Below are 14571 nucleotides of genomic sequence, written 5' to 3'. Positions count from 1 at the left end.
TGAATCCAGTCAGTTTGCTGAGGTGAAAGCCATCCAGCTGGCCCTAGACACTTGTGAATGAGAAAGGTGGCCAGTACTTTATGTCTATACTGACTCATAGATGGTGGCAAATGCCCTGTGGGGGTGGTTGCAGCAGTGTAAGCAGAGCAACTGGCAGCACAGAGGTAAATCCATCTGGGCTGCTGCACTGGAGCAAGATATCACTGCCTGGGTGCAGAACCTGGTGGTGAAGGTACGCCATGTAGATGCTCATGTACCCAAGAGTCAGGCCACTGAGGAACACCAGAATAACCAACAAGTGGATAAAGCTGCTAAGATCGAAGTGACTCAGATGGACTTAAGCTGGCAACATAAGGGTGAATTATTTTTAGCCCGCTGGGCTGATAACACCTCAGGCCATCAAGGTAGAGATGCAACATTAAGGTGGGCTCATGATTGAGGGGTGGACTTAACAATGGACACTGTTGCCCAGTTTATTCACGAACGTGAAACATGCTGCAATTAAGCAAGCCAAGAGGATAAAGCCTCTCTGGTATGGAGGAGGATGGCTGAAGTACAAATAGGGGAAGGCCTGGCACATAGACTATATCACACTCCCACCGTCCTGGCAAGGCAAGCGCCATGTGCTTACCATGGTGGAAGCAACCACTGTCCAGTTGGAAACATGAGCTGTGTCCCATGCCACTGCCCAGAATGCTATCCTGGGCCTTGAGAAGCAAGTCTTGTGTTTGACATGGCACCCCAGAGAGAGCTGAGTCAGACAATGGAACTCATTTCTGGAGCAACCTTACAGACACATGGGCCAAAGAGCAGGGCATTGAGTGGGTATATCACATCCCCTACTATGCACCAGCCTCTGGGAAAATTGAACAGTGCAGTTGGCTGTTAAAAACTACACTGAGAGCAATGGGTGGTGGAACTTTCCGCGGTGGCCCTAGATTCCTATAGCCCCAGAAGGAGTCAGGACAAAGGAGGAGTTTGCTTTGGTAGATGAGGATTGGGTTAGGGATCAGCTATACAATCTGGACATCTATAAATTGATGGTCCGGATGGAATACACCCACAGGTGCTGAGGGAGCTGGCGGAGGTCATTGCTAGGCCACTCTCCATCATCTTTGGTAAGTTGTGGGAAACAGGAGAGGTGCCTGAGGATTGGAGGATGGCAAATGTCACGCCAGTCTATAAGAAGGGCGAGAAGGAGGACCCAGGTAATTATAGACCGGTCAGCCTTACCTCCGTCCCTGGAAAGGTGATGGAACAACTTATTCTTGATGCCATCTCTAGACATATCAAGGATGAGGGGGTCATTAAGAACAGCCAACATGGTTTTACCAGGAGGAAGTCATGTTTGACCAACCTTACAGCCTTCTATGAGGAAGTAACTAGGTGGAGGGATGATGGCAGAACAGTAGATGTGTTTTTTCTTGATTTCAGTAAAGCATTTGATACTGTCTCCCACAGCATCCTCATAGATAAGCTAAGCAAGTGTGGGCTTGATGATCAGGTAGTGAGGCGGATCAAGGACTGGTTGAAAGGGAGAAGGCAGAGAGTTGTGGTCAATGGGGCAGAATCTAGCTGGAGGTCTGTGACTAGTGGAGTCCCTCAGCAGTCGGTGCTGGGACCAGTACTGTTTAATATTTTCATCAACGACCTGGATGAGGAAACTGAGGGTACCCTCAGCAAGTTCACTGATGACACTAAACTGGGAGGAGTGGCTGACACACCAGAAGGCTGTGTTGCCATTCAGCGAGACCTGGACAGGCTGGAGAGTTGGGTGGGGAGAAAGTTGATGAAATTCAACAAGGGCAAGTGTAGAGTCTTGCATCTGGGGAGAACAACCCCATGTACCAGTACAGGTTGGGGGCTGACCTGCTGGAAAGTAGTGAAGGGGAAAGGGACCTGGGGGTCCTGGTGGATAGGAGGATGACCATGAGCCAGCAATGTGCCCTTGTGGCCAAGAAGGCAAATGGCATCCTAGGGTGCATTAGAAAGGGTGTGGTTAGTAGGGCAAGAGAGGTTCTCCACCCCCTCTGCTCTGCCTTGGTGAGGCCGCATCTGGAATATTGCGTCCAGTTCTGGGCCCCTCAGTTCAAGAAGGACAGGGAATTGCTTGAAAGAGTCCAGCGCAGAGCCACAAAGATGCTTAAGGGAGTGGAACACCTCCCTGATGAGGAGAGGCTGAGGGAGCTGGGTCTCTTTAGCTTGGAGGAGACTGAGGGGTGACCTCATGAGTGTTTACAAATATGTAAAGGGTGGGTGTCAGGATGATGGAGCTAGGCTTTTTTCAGTGATATCCAGGGGTAGGACAAGGGGCAATGGGTGTAAACTGGAGCATAGGAGGTTCCACGTTAACATCAGGAAGAACTTCTTTACTGTAAGAGTGACAGAACATTGGAACAGGTTGCCCAGGGGGGTTGTGGAGTCTCCTGCATTGGAGATATTCGAGGCCCGCCTGGACAAGTTCCTGTGTGATGTACTCTTGGTTACCCTGCTCTTGCAGGGGGGTTGGACTAGATGATCTTCTGAGGTCCCTTCCAACCCTTGGGATTCTGGGATTCTGTGATTGGGATACACATTTACCAAAAGCCACCTGGTTGGTCAGCACCAGGGGATCTGCCAACAGGGCTGGCCCAGCCCAGTCAGAACTTTTGCATACTGTAAAGGGGGATAAAGTTCCTGTGGTGCACATAAAGAATTTGCTGGGGAAGACAGTCTGGGCTATTCCTCCTTCAGGTAAAGGCAAACCCACTCATGGGATTGCTTTTGCTCAGGAACCTGGGTGGGTAACGTGGGAACATGGGGAAGTCCAGTGTGTACCTCAGGGGGATTAATTTAGGGGGAAAGCAGTCCATGAACTCATATGCTGTTGCCTGCTGTAGAACACTTCTATAGCCTATAAGCCAGATGCTCATCTCTACCACTCTGGGCTTTGAAAAGAAGATATGTGCTGTCATGACCGTCAGTGGAGAATGAAGTCATAAGAAAGCCAGCAGCAGCAACAGAACTGTCCTCAGGTCAGCATTGACTGACCTTGACTTCCCTCTGACCATCATCCCAACAAAGAATGAACTTTGACAAAAACTGACAAGCTCAGCAGCAACCATACGAGTTCAGTGGTGTTGTCATCAGGCAACAACCCAACCCAGCATACCATCTCTCCTGCCCTGAGAGGCTGTTACAAGAGATGGAGCCTGACACTGTGGACTGAGTGAATCCAGCAAACTTTATAGGGATGGTCCATGGACAAAGGAATGGTATCTCTCTTTGTGTGTGCGTGTATATATGAGACAAAAAGCAATGGTATAGTGAAAAAAAAAAATGGGATCTGAGCATGACCTAAATGGCATGGATATTCCATGGGTGGATACTGTCCTGGGTTCAGCTGTAAGAGTTACTTTTCTCCTTCTTAGTAGCTGCTGCAGTGCTGTTTTCCACTTTAGTCTGATAACAGTATTATAACACACTGATATTTTAGTTGCTCCTAAGTAATGCTTACGCTGATCAAGGACTTTTCAGTTTCATGCTCTGCCAGTGAGGAGGGGCACGGGAAACCAGGAGGAAGCAGGGAAAGGACACCTGACCCAAACTAGCCAAAAGGGTATTCCATACCACAGCATGTTATGCCCAGGAAATGAACTGGTGGGAGATACCTGGAAGGCCCAGATGGCTGCTGAGGTCAGGCTGGATAGTGGTTGGCAGGTGCTGAGCAATTGTATTGAAGATCATTTTGTCTTTATTAGTTTTTCTTCTCCCCTTTTAGTTTTATATTCCCTCCCCTTGTTCCTTCCCTCATCATTACTATTGGTAGCAGCAGTAGTGGTTTGAGTTATACCTTAGTTACTGGACTTTCTTATCTCAACCCTTGGGATTTACATTCTTTCGATACTCCTCGCCAACCCTCCGGGAGCAGGGTGGAAGAAAGGGCAGAGTGAGCGAGTGGCTGCATGGTTCTGAATTACCGGCTGGGCTTAAACCATGACAAGCAGTCAATGCTGAAACTCCTTTGATACACCTATGACGAGGTTATTCATCAACGACAAGACACCAAATCATGGAGCCAGAGGACAAAAGAAGAAGAAAAAGCCAGACACAGGAACAGTGTGTGGTTTCTTTGTCATGTTACTTTATGTAACTTCACAGAACTGTTGCCATAGGAACATTATGCAGGGTACACTTATAGATTGGCTTCATGGGGTTTTCCACGTCCCAAAATATTTCTTTAAGTATTTACTAAAACATTAACCTTGCTCCTTTGGATTTTGGTTTAGTGTCACACACAGTAAAAAGCTACTGATGAGCTCCCAGCTTACTGCCTGGTGGTGGAAGCTTTTAACACCAAAGGAGAAAGCCTTCTGCATTCTTGTTTAGGCAGCTGAAATCCCAAGTTACTGATCTTCTCTGGGTCACAGCGACAGCATCATCTCACCTACCACTGAAAGAAAGATCTAATTTCTTGAGCATCAAATACACTCTGAAAGCTGTCAATTCACATGACATACTGCATTTTAAATAACTCCAGTAAAACTCAAGTAAAAATCCATTTTAACTTTGCTGTATTTATATACTATATAAATTGTACATGCTATACATTTACAGTGGGGCAAATGCTCTTTATCTTTAAAAAAACAAAGATCAAACTTTAGACATCTCTGAACAACACAGCTTGTATAAACCAGACAGATTATTCAGATGAACTGTATTTAATACAGGTTCCCCACTCATCTCCTGATGCAGGACCAGTGAATAATAAGTGCATCACAGTTTGATAGCATTTAAGAATAAAAATTAAAATCACAGTATGAATTTGTCTTTAGCTAGCCACTTTAGAGAGACAAAACCACACAACTGACACTTCAGACAAGTGACAGTATATTAAGAAAATGTCATAAAAACATATGGAAGAGTATTACAAATCATCTTGAGAAATACATTCAAAACTGCATATCTGTTGTTTCACAATGCTGAGAACCAGATGATTTTCTTCCAGATCTTGAATATAACTCGTATGTCAAGTACATTAGTTCCTAGTGTCTGACAGAACAGGGAAGAAAATGAAGCTCTTGCAAAAAATTCTACTTGTGAAATCTTAAATAAGTCTTTAAATTAAATATACAGACTGTCAGTTGCAATTTTTGTAATCCCTGGTTGCTCTTGCACCAGGTGTCTAACTTGGAGTAACATTACATGAATAACATAAAGTCAACCTGAGCCTGTAATAAGCAGCATTTGAGATGGTCTATTCCAGGGCCTTATCTCACACATGTCAGAACATAATGTGGTAATTTACAATGTTCAGCAGTTGTAAAAAGTTTCCACACTTTTGGATTATCTTAAAAAACAAAGTCTCAAGTTAAAAACTAAAAAAAAGTCTTTCATGGTAAAATTCTGTGCAGAAATGTTAAGCACCACTTATGATTGGATTTTGTCCTCATGGTAAATGTTTCGATAATAAATTATAAGTTTTGATGGTCAATATTGGTAATGCCGAGTTCCTTGTAAAGTGCCATCATTTTTGAAGGTAAAGAGTTGACAGTTTTGAAGGTAAAAAGTTGGGATTGAGGATGAGAATCAGTTGATTTTGTTGGTAGGCTTAGGTTGGGTATTGAAGGCTTCCATCAGTGAGCTTTGCATCTGAAAGACAAAAGAAAGCAATGTCACTCCCTGTCATGCCGTTCAACATCAAACCATGACTCAGTGGTTTGGCTTCTGAAAGAGAAGTCTTAAGCCCGCACACAGCTCCATCTGCTCTGTGACTATATGATCGGATGGACTTGAGAAGGTAGCTTCCCCACATCCAAATTGACTGCATTTTGAATCTATGCTAAGGTGAAAATTCCTACTTCAGACCCATTTATTTATGACTTTTAAAGACAGACCTTCCACAAGAGGGAGTTCATGAACATCTATGGACTGGAGGAAATACTAAAATTCTCCAGCCTTAACAAATTGCTTTTCGCAGCTTTCATATCCCGCTTGTGTTGCAAGCAGTGGATCAAAGTGGAGTTCTATCACTGTGTTTATCGGTTAACATCTCTTACGCCTACACATCTCTTACGCCTACAATCCTAATGCCCCTGACCTGTGTAGTGGGGTGCAAGACACATCCTATATAAATCACTTAGAAACAATGGGGAAAAGGCAGGCATGACAAACATTCAGAAAAGAGGTAAGAAAAAAAAATGCAGATTATGCTGGAATCCCCACTTACTTGGAATCCTTCCCTTGATATTTATCATCTATCTGGTGGCGTTTCTTTTCCACCTCGCTTTTGCTTCCTTCTGTGTCGCCATGTTTCCTCTTGCCAAGCCTCGGTTTTTCGTTTTCCCGGAAAGAGTTGTCAAACTGTGCATGAGCTGAGGCAGGTGGAGGTGCGTGCCCTTCCCCAGAGTGTTTTTCAGGCTGCTGCTGAGGTAGTGAACAAGGATGGAAATTTCCTCTGTGGCTGTCCAAGTCATGCGCTCCTTCCTCTCTGCAGTGAGTGTTGTGAGCCCATCTGCTCTTGCAATGATAATCGCTATGTAATTTGTAGAACTGACTCAGTTTGTCAAAGTCTTTATCAAAATGGGTGTACTTCCTCTCTCTGCCATCTTCCGTTCCATGAACAGAGGAATAATCCTTGTAATATCTGCATTTTTCCCATCTCCGTGATTCATCTCGATAGAGCCTTTCCGTGCTCCATGTTCTCTCTGCTTTGGAAGGGTAATATCTATTCCTGTTTTGTTCTGTTCTTTCTCTGCTTCGGGATCTGTAACGAGAACATTTTCCTGAGGCATCTGCTTGTAATTCACACCAGAATAATACATGCTCGGCGCTGACATCTGCAACCCTACATGTACAGTGTGGGATTTGTTGTACTGATTCAAAGCTTTCTATTAAATAGTACTACTAGATGGGTAAAACAATGATCAATATGTATGAAATCTTTTTTTCATCAGAGTATACTGAATTTACCTTGTTTTCTCTGACGACCTGTTCAGGCGGTTGTAGGCCAGGGATTCTAAGATTATTTCTTGAGGAACTGGTGACTCAGCTACAGGTATCTACAATTAAAACGCAGACGTTAAGAGACAAAAAGCCCACTCCCTTTAGTAGAAAACTGTTTGCAAAATTTCCTCATTACTTATTAAGCAAGATCAATTTGCCTCATATGTACTATTGCTATTTCACACATCACCCCTTCCCCCCCAATATATTTATGAAACTGATGAAATATTATCTCAGCTGAACCTTTCTGAAGCTGACATGTTCTCACATGCCCGTTCAGCTCTGCAGTTTCTAACGGGACAATAGCACAAAGTTGTTAACGATGAAATTTGTGCTGTGCGTTTTCACAGTATTTCACATGAATTAGGAACATTTTAATGCTCCTGAATACGAAGCACACCAGAGGTGAGAAGTTCTAGATGAAACAAAAGTAACTCACTGCTTCAAGCAATCCATTTGTTTCAGCAGAGAAAATCTCAGAAGGTTTAGCAGGTTGGACTTGGCAAGCAAAATCATCAAGTTTCAGTCCATTTTGTTTAGATCCAATGTCTAAACTAATAGCACCATTTAGTGAATCATTTTGTGGCAGCTCAGGATGGGATCTCTCTTCTTCAGCACTCTCACAGAAAGAACAGGAATTCTGCAATGTGCCGACCACCTGCCAAATTACAATTCCATTGGAAGATATTTTGTAGTTCATTTTAAACACGCCATTCGACGCCTCAGATTTTCCTGAAGACTCCGCACTGGAAGGGACTGTAGCATCGGAGCCGAGTGCAGGACTTGGACTCACTGCTGGCTCTACAAACATTTCAGCAGGAACTTCCTGTTTGGAAATGTTAGCCACAACTGCCACTGTAGATGCATTTGAGGTAGACTCTGCTCTGAAAGAGTTTGTAATTGTGGAGGAAGGAACGGTCTTGCTGAGATCCTCATTCTCCAAAGCACTGGCAAGACAGCCAGGTTGTGACACAGACTGACACTCAGGCAATTTGTTATGAAGACTGAGAGTGACCTTCTGGGCTTTTGATGGATCCGTAGCTGAAGGACTGGTCATTGCCCAGTTTTGAATGCAAGCGGTTGGTGGAGCGGAAGATGGCCTTTTTATGGTGGTACCAACAGGATTTGTATCCTCTTTTAGGGGTCCATTTCCATTTAAACGACTTGAATTCTGTATCGAAAAAGAAAAGATTGCAAGATGAATATGTACAATCACACAGCATTTGTTAAAACATTACATTCTCCTACTAAGTATTTCTACAAATTGCCTCATCACCTAAGAAGAAAAACACCCCACTTCCAATATAAACCAAAGTCCAACAAGTTTTTCTAATTCCTGCTGCTTTTGGTTTACTCTATCTTGGTATCAAATGAGCCTCATTTCTGAAACCCACACAAACAACTTAACATTGACTAAAGCACTTCACAAATACATTTCTTTTCCCCTTTAAACATTCCCTGAAAACACTGCAGTAATTGCTCTGGTACTCAGGACCAAGATAAATTCTTTTCACTCTCTCAGCCAAGGTAACACTGAGGGACAGTGATCTTTGCCTGTTGTGATTATTATTATTATTACGATCATCATCATCAAAGAATTAATAGACTCCTTCAAGTGTCTCAGAAGAGCAGCTCTCGGTGCTTTAGAAAGCACTTTGAGTTGGAAGTATAATGAAGTAGCATGGCTGCACAATTTAGGATTAGCCACTGTTGGAATAATTCTGGCTGTTGCCCAATGGTTGTGAAGAAAGCTGCAGTGTGGGAGGGAAAATAGAACTCAGATGCCATAAAACAGTACCCCCCCTCCCCCCGCAATCAAAAGAAAACAACCTTAACAATTTGGTGCCATTATTTGCTCCCTGCAAATTACCTTAATCATATGAGGAGGAAGTTGTGGTCCCATAAATCCGGCCTGCTTACTATTAGACCCCGGTTGACCAGGGAATGAACGGGGATAAGACGGTGCTGGTAAGTAAAAGCCACCTTCTCCAAGTGTCAAATCATAGCGCCTTGGGGGAAAAAAAGCAGTGATCTCAGTTTAGAGTTTTTCTTTCAGCCTGTTCTTGGATTAAACCCCCATCTAAAATTTTATAAGAACAGATGATGTGACACAGAAGACATATATAAAAGACTCAACCAAGACTACAAACTAAAACACAGACAATGGTCTCCCTGCAGTGACTATCCTTTTCAGAGCAACAACTCACCCTTACACCATCTATGGCGTAATTTCTCCTCTTCTGTATTAGCCAGCTACATAGAGCATATATAGAGCAACATACACAAGCTTACACCAGCTTAAGGCCAAGCAATGAGAGACACTAAATGTCACTGGTAAGTTCAGGTTAGACCAAACCGAATTACAGAAACAGTACACTTTTCCTAGGACAGAAAGAAAAACACTTGGGGGAAAAAGAAAAGTATCAGTAAGAGGAAAGTAAATATATTCTGAACAGATTCAGTAGTTGGTATTACCTGATATAAAAAAGTAAATAAGCTTGCTGATTGAGAACCGTTTCGGTATCAGAACGCTCCACTATGGCATCATTCATTCGATACCAAAATCCATTGCCGGCCTGCAAATACAAGACAGACAAAAAAAGTTCAGACAAAATACATGTTGTCCAAATGACATCGCAGGCAGAACACTACAGCACAAAACCTACCAAACAAATCAAACAGAACCCATCATTCAACCTTTCTCCATCAGAATGGTGGTTGCCAGTAACATTCATTTTCTTTAGCAGCACGGATGATTTTACCCTGTTAGAAATCAAGCTGATACCCACCTTTATGAAGCAGATATAGTGTCCTTCATTGCAGGTGGAACCAGAATGAACAAGAACTGCATATAAAGAATAGATGAGTGGTTCTCCCATTGACTGGGACATATATGCTCGAAGATCCAAATATTCAGGGTATTTTACATCCTAAACACAAACAGGAAGATTCAAAAATTACCCTGAAACACTTCATGGAACAGCCTGAGAAAAACCCTTCTAAAAACACAGGCTAGGATCACACAAATATATTCTTGATTCACTTCAAAGTACCTAGTCTCAGAAACAGCATTTAATAATTGAAGCTGCAGAGAACTGTTTTCTGCAGATTTAGCTCTAAGAGTGAGGTATACTCTTATGGTTACCGTAAGCCGCAGCTGTTAGATTGACTTTACTTAGACTATTGTTATTAAAGTTACAGCCTGCAAACATTAACAACCTTTAAATCACAGAACCATTGAATAGTTAGGGTTGGAAAGGACCTTAAGATCATCAAGTTCCAACCCCCTGCCATGGGCAGGGACACCTGCCACTAAACCATGCCACCCAAGGAAGGCTCTGTCCAACCTGACCTTGGACACCAGCAGGGATGGAGCACTCCCAACTTCCCTGGGCAGCCCATTCCAGTGCCTCACCACCCTAAGAGTAAAGAATTTCTTCCAATCTAAACTTGCCCTGTTTCAAATGCTATTCTCTTGGGCAAATCTCCCATTCCAACAAGATAAAGATGCTTTACAGCTGCAAATATATACCTTGTTGATCTTGCCACCAGTAAAAGCTGAAAATCTTTTCAGCGTTATGATGAGAACTTTGGAGGAGCGATGTATTGTGTACCTCTTGGAGGCAGGAACCATGTTTTCGCACCTTAAAAACAAGCACAGACAAACGTTGAAAAGCAAATGCTTCCTCCTCCCAAAACTCAAACAAGTTTTCATCTCTCGCACAGGCCTATGAACCCATATGCTGCACTAATGTTGCCTCCGACCCCAAGTCGTTGTCCTTAGCTCCGTGCTTCAGCTCCCTACTATTTAGCAGACATCCCCTTTAACTTCTGGCCACACAAATATTTCTGCGTGCAACCTCACGCTTACGAAGGCTAATAAGCCCCAGTGCAGGCAGCACTAGGAATAAAAGTCTAATATCAGCTAATGGCCACAATTCTTCTATTTCCAAATATTCCTCTGATACATGAAACGCTTTCTCTTATACTCGGATGGAATTAGTAAGAATCTTACTTGCTACACTTATAGCTGTTTTCTCCATCCAGTTGTTCAGGTTTCACCAATTGTTCCAGAGCCTCGGTAACAGATGTAACAGTCTGGATGAATAAGAAAGTAGAGCCCTAAGTCACTGGAAATGCAAAATTTCAAACACTTCCTGGTAGTTACCGAGAGAATCCTGCTAGCTCATCCTCAAGTCACCTACTGTCAACCGGCAACCACTGTGAAGGAGGCAGAAACCTCAGAGTACGCTGAGCATTTACCTCCTGTGGAAACGATGCTACTTTGAAATACAGTTTGCAGTGCCACAGACAGCATCTCTGCTCTGCTATGGCACCAATAATGAGAACAATCAAACCCATCAGCCTAACGACAGACGCATGCTGGAGCAGAATAATCGAGAAGCGTGAGAGTATAGGTGTTTGTGTAGATATAATTACTGGTTTGACAGCTTAAACCCACTGCAAACGTGAAGAGCATCTACATGCCTTCCACACAAGACCAAACTCCAATCCACACCCATCCACCACCAAGCTCTTACCTTTTAGCAGTGTACAGTTTTCAGTAAAATGCCTTTAATTGGAAAGCTCTACAGGTCCTTATACAGCTCGACCCATATTCACAAAACACCTTACCTCTATATCCAAAGTAATATCGAGGAATGGTTCATACGCTTCAGAAACGGCTTTGCAGTTCAAGCATTTTACTGGAATCAAAATACAAATGCTTAACACTGACTGGACAAATTTGAAGTCTTCCTACGTTTTACTTTAGTCGAAGTACAAAGTCCTTTACTACAGACAAAACAGACACAGACCAGTTCAAAGGACAGGAAGATTTTTGACAAGTACCTTGGGATCTTAGGTATCCTCCAAATATTTGATTAATAAGTGTGGTGGCTTGAGAAGATGTGTCCAACCTGGAAAGAAATTATCAATCAGACCTCAGGTGATGCGAGGCTCAGAGTTAGCTCTTCAAACAGTTTTTACTAAGGACATTCATTTTAATATAGTATAGTAAAGAAAGGAGTGAAAGGGGCCAGAGAACATTTAAAGCTTAAATAATTTGTTTATGCGTACGTGGTGCTTCCATTCAAGCAAGCTTTCTGCAAAGCCTCAACGGTGAAGGACAAGAATTCATGTGCATCCTCTTGACGGCCATAGCGGAAATGCTTTCCTGTTCCTAATAAATAAGAAGGTAGTTATATTTATCTCCCAGAAAATGAAAGAAAACTCACGTTTCTAAAAGTATCAAAATCATTTCTATGCATCAAATAGTGCTTTGAAAAGTTACCAAATATATCAAAAGAAAACCATCGGAAATGACTTACTTCTAAGGCCATTGATAACAGACATGGGTTTGACAGCCTTCTTAGAGAGACGCAGGGCCTGGTTAATGTGAGCTTCCAATGTACACATCATGCAGAAGCCTTTTTCCTGACCTGAAGAGTGAAAGAAGCAACACAGTCTAGTCAAATAAGCTCTGCTACCAAAAAAGAACAAAACCAAAAAACAATATCCAGGAGAAACACTACTGATATTGATGACACAGCGCTAAGAGAGAATGGGTGTGATTTTCAGCATCCTGCTCTGAGGTGAGCTACATGACACAGAGCTAAGAATCCTCTGGGGGAAAGGAAAGGTTAAAGGAAGGTATGTGCAAGTATTTCCGCCCTCCTTTTTGCAACAACAGGGTTCTTAGCTGGAAACATTTTATCTATGTCAAACAAACACAGTTAAATTTCTAGGAATAAACATTAAGACGCCAAACCAAAAAGCATGCATGTACCTTTGTCAAAACAGACCTGGAAGGATACGAAAAGAGGCTCCCGTGCCTAAATCAGTTCAAGCGTACCATGGAAATGCGAAGAACGCAAATTCAAAGGTTTAAAAAATACAAATTTTTAACTAGAAAAAAAAAAACAGTCTGAATTTTAATACTGCCCCACACAGATTTCCATTTCAGGTCAGCAGAAATGAGCTCGTAGTGCTTTCTAGGGTGTGGGCTTTCTTAATGGGTCCACAGTGAACATGTCATTTATTGCCATATTAGCACATTACGGTATCTAGGCTGCAGAGACAAAGAAGCTACGATGCCAACATCCCAAATTTTACCACCTTTCTACCAGCAGGAAACCCAAATGCCAAATATTCATCAAATGCCTTCCTTTACAACGTACTTCATTATTCACACAAAGAAAGAAATGGTCTTTCTTTGCAAGTTTACCGTTGTGCATTAAATGAACAAATAGACTTTATATGCCATTCCGAGCTCCCTGCTAAATAACTATGGAATCACAGAATCGGTTAGGTTGAAAAACACCACGAAGATCGCGTTCAAAGCCGGCTTCTACAGGTAAAACAGGAAAGCCACGCGTTTTCTCCACAGAATCACTCTTGTTCTTTTACCTTTGCAGCTGTCCAATGTATTTATAATAATGTTAGAAAGTACTCACATGACTTGCTGTGTTCAAGAGACAGCATGTAATTGGCCAGAGGAGGTGTGTACGTCAGACATTGCAGAGTAGCATTAAGGTAACACGTATTGCCCATATTCTGCAGTCCAACTCCAACACTCAGTGGCTGTTGCCAATCCATGCGAATTTTCTCAGGTGGAAAAAGGATTCGTTGTGGTGGGGCAATTCCATCGTTAACAACTGCAAGAAAATTACATTTCAAAAAATATTTACTGTTTCTGTTTGAAAAAGGATGTTTAAAAGGGAGCATTCTGCAGGAGCACCCAGAAGAACCAGGTCTGCCCCACAGCGCAAAACCACGTGATGAACAGATTATAAGAACGAAGGAAAAGTAAGAGAGATTTTCCAATACCAGTCCCTTCAGTTGCCTTAGGGGACTCATAAAATTGCAGCCTAGTGCTGAAGGCTTTATTCATCACAACCCTGCTTTACATTAGTGCAACAAATGAGAACTGCGTTTTCTAACTTTGGGGGTTTTTGTTCTGAAGAACAAAAAAAAGGGGGGAAGGACAGAAGACACACTTACTTAACTCTTCCTGGCCAAAAGGCTTAGGTTTTTCAGAGGTTCTACAATACACAGAACCTCTCGGCACTTTCTCTGCATCTTCCTCGGCTGGTACTGGACCCAAGTTCACAGTGTGTGCTTTTGTTTTCTTGGCAGTCCCTTTGTAGGGCCCCCTGAAGGCCAGCTTTTTCAATACTGAAGGTATCTTCATCCTTCTTATCTGTAACAGAGGTAAAACTTTTGGTTGACTTAAGGATATCAAGAAGCATTCCAGAAGGAAATGCTGTCACTCAGTATCAAAGAAATAACTTGAAGAACTAAATAGCTGGTAAGAAATAATAAAAAACCCCCAAACGACAACAACCAAAATAAAAAAACCCACTCAGGAAACTGCATTTAAGTGGGGAGTAGGGATTACGCCTTTGTCTCATGACAAAACAAACATTTGCAGCAGTGACTGTAAAACAGTAATAGACAGAGAAGTACCTAAGTAGAAATAAGGAGCAATACCAAACTACTACTGGTAGACATGAAGACATGAAGGCACTTCTATGTCTCTAAATTGCAAACTATGCTTCCACAATGCAACACTACCGTAAGAAAAAA

General features: G+C 42.6%; 1 protein-coding gene across 1 annotated transcript; it reads right to left on the bottom strand.

Moving 5' to 3' along the window:
* Window positions 1-5273: 5273 nt before the first annotated feature.
* LOC115945864 (ubiquitin carboxyl-terminal hydrolase 42-like) lies at window positions 5274-14176 on the bottom strand. Its single transcript, XM_034065369.1, has 15 exons — window positions 13987-14176; window positions 13440-13640; window positions 12315-12425; window positions 12064-12166; window positions 11836-11903; window positions 11620-11690; window positions 11000-11082; window positions 10517-10628; window positions 9774-9914; window positions 9460-9560; window positions 8855-8993; window positions 7424-8155; window positions 6952-7040; window positions 6209-6826; window positions 5274-5631 (listed from the first exon to the last, which is right to left on the bottom strand). The coding sequence occupies exons 1-15, from the start codon at window positions 14174-14176 to the stop codon at window positions 5616-5618; spliced, it is 2775 nt and encodes a 924-aa protein (XP_033921260.1). The 3' UTR covers window positions 5274-5615.
* Window positions 14177-14571: the final 395 nt, after the last annotated feature.

The sequence above is a fragment of the Melopsittacus undulatus genome, chromosome 8 (assembly GCF_012275295.1).
Source record: "Melopsittacus undulatus isolate bMelUnd1 chromosome 8, bMelUnd1.mat.Z, whole genome shotgun sequence".
NCBI lineage: Eukaryota > Metazoa > Chordata > Aves > Psittaciformes > Psittaculidae > Melopsittacus > Melopsittacus undulatus.
The sequence above is the reverse complement of the archived record's forward strand: the minus strand, read 5'-3'. Positions and strand labels throughout refer to the sequence as shown.

Bases quoted from the DNA above. Each gene is read 5' to 3' on its own strand.
- LOC115945864 (XM_034065369.1), bottom strand. From the start codon at position 14,176: ATGAAGATACCTTCAGTATTGAAAAAGCTGGCCTTCAGGGGGCCCTAC. The intron at 9,561-9,773 runs GTGGGTATCAGC...TTGTATTTGCAG, and splicing joins ACTATATCTGCTTCATAAAG to GCCGGCAATGGATTTTGGTA. The intron at 6,827-6,951 runs GTAAATTCAGTA...CTGTACATGTAG, and splicing joins AGGTCGTCAGAGAAAACAAG to GGTTGCAGATGTCAGCGCCG.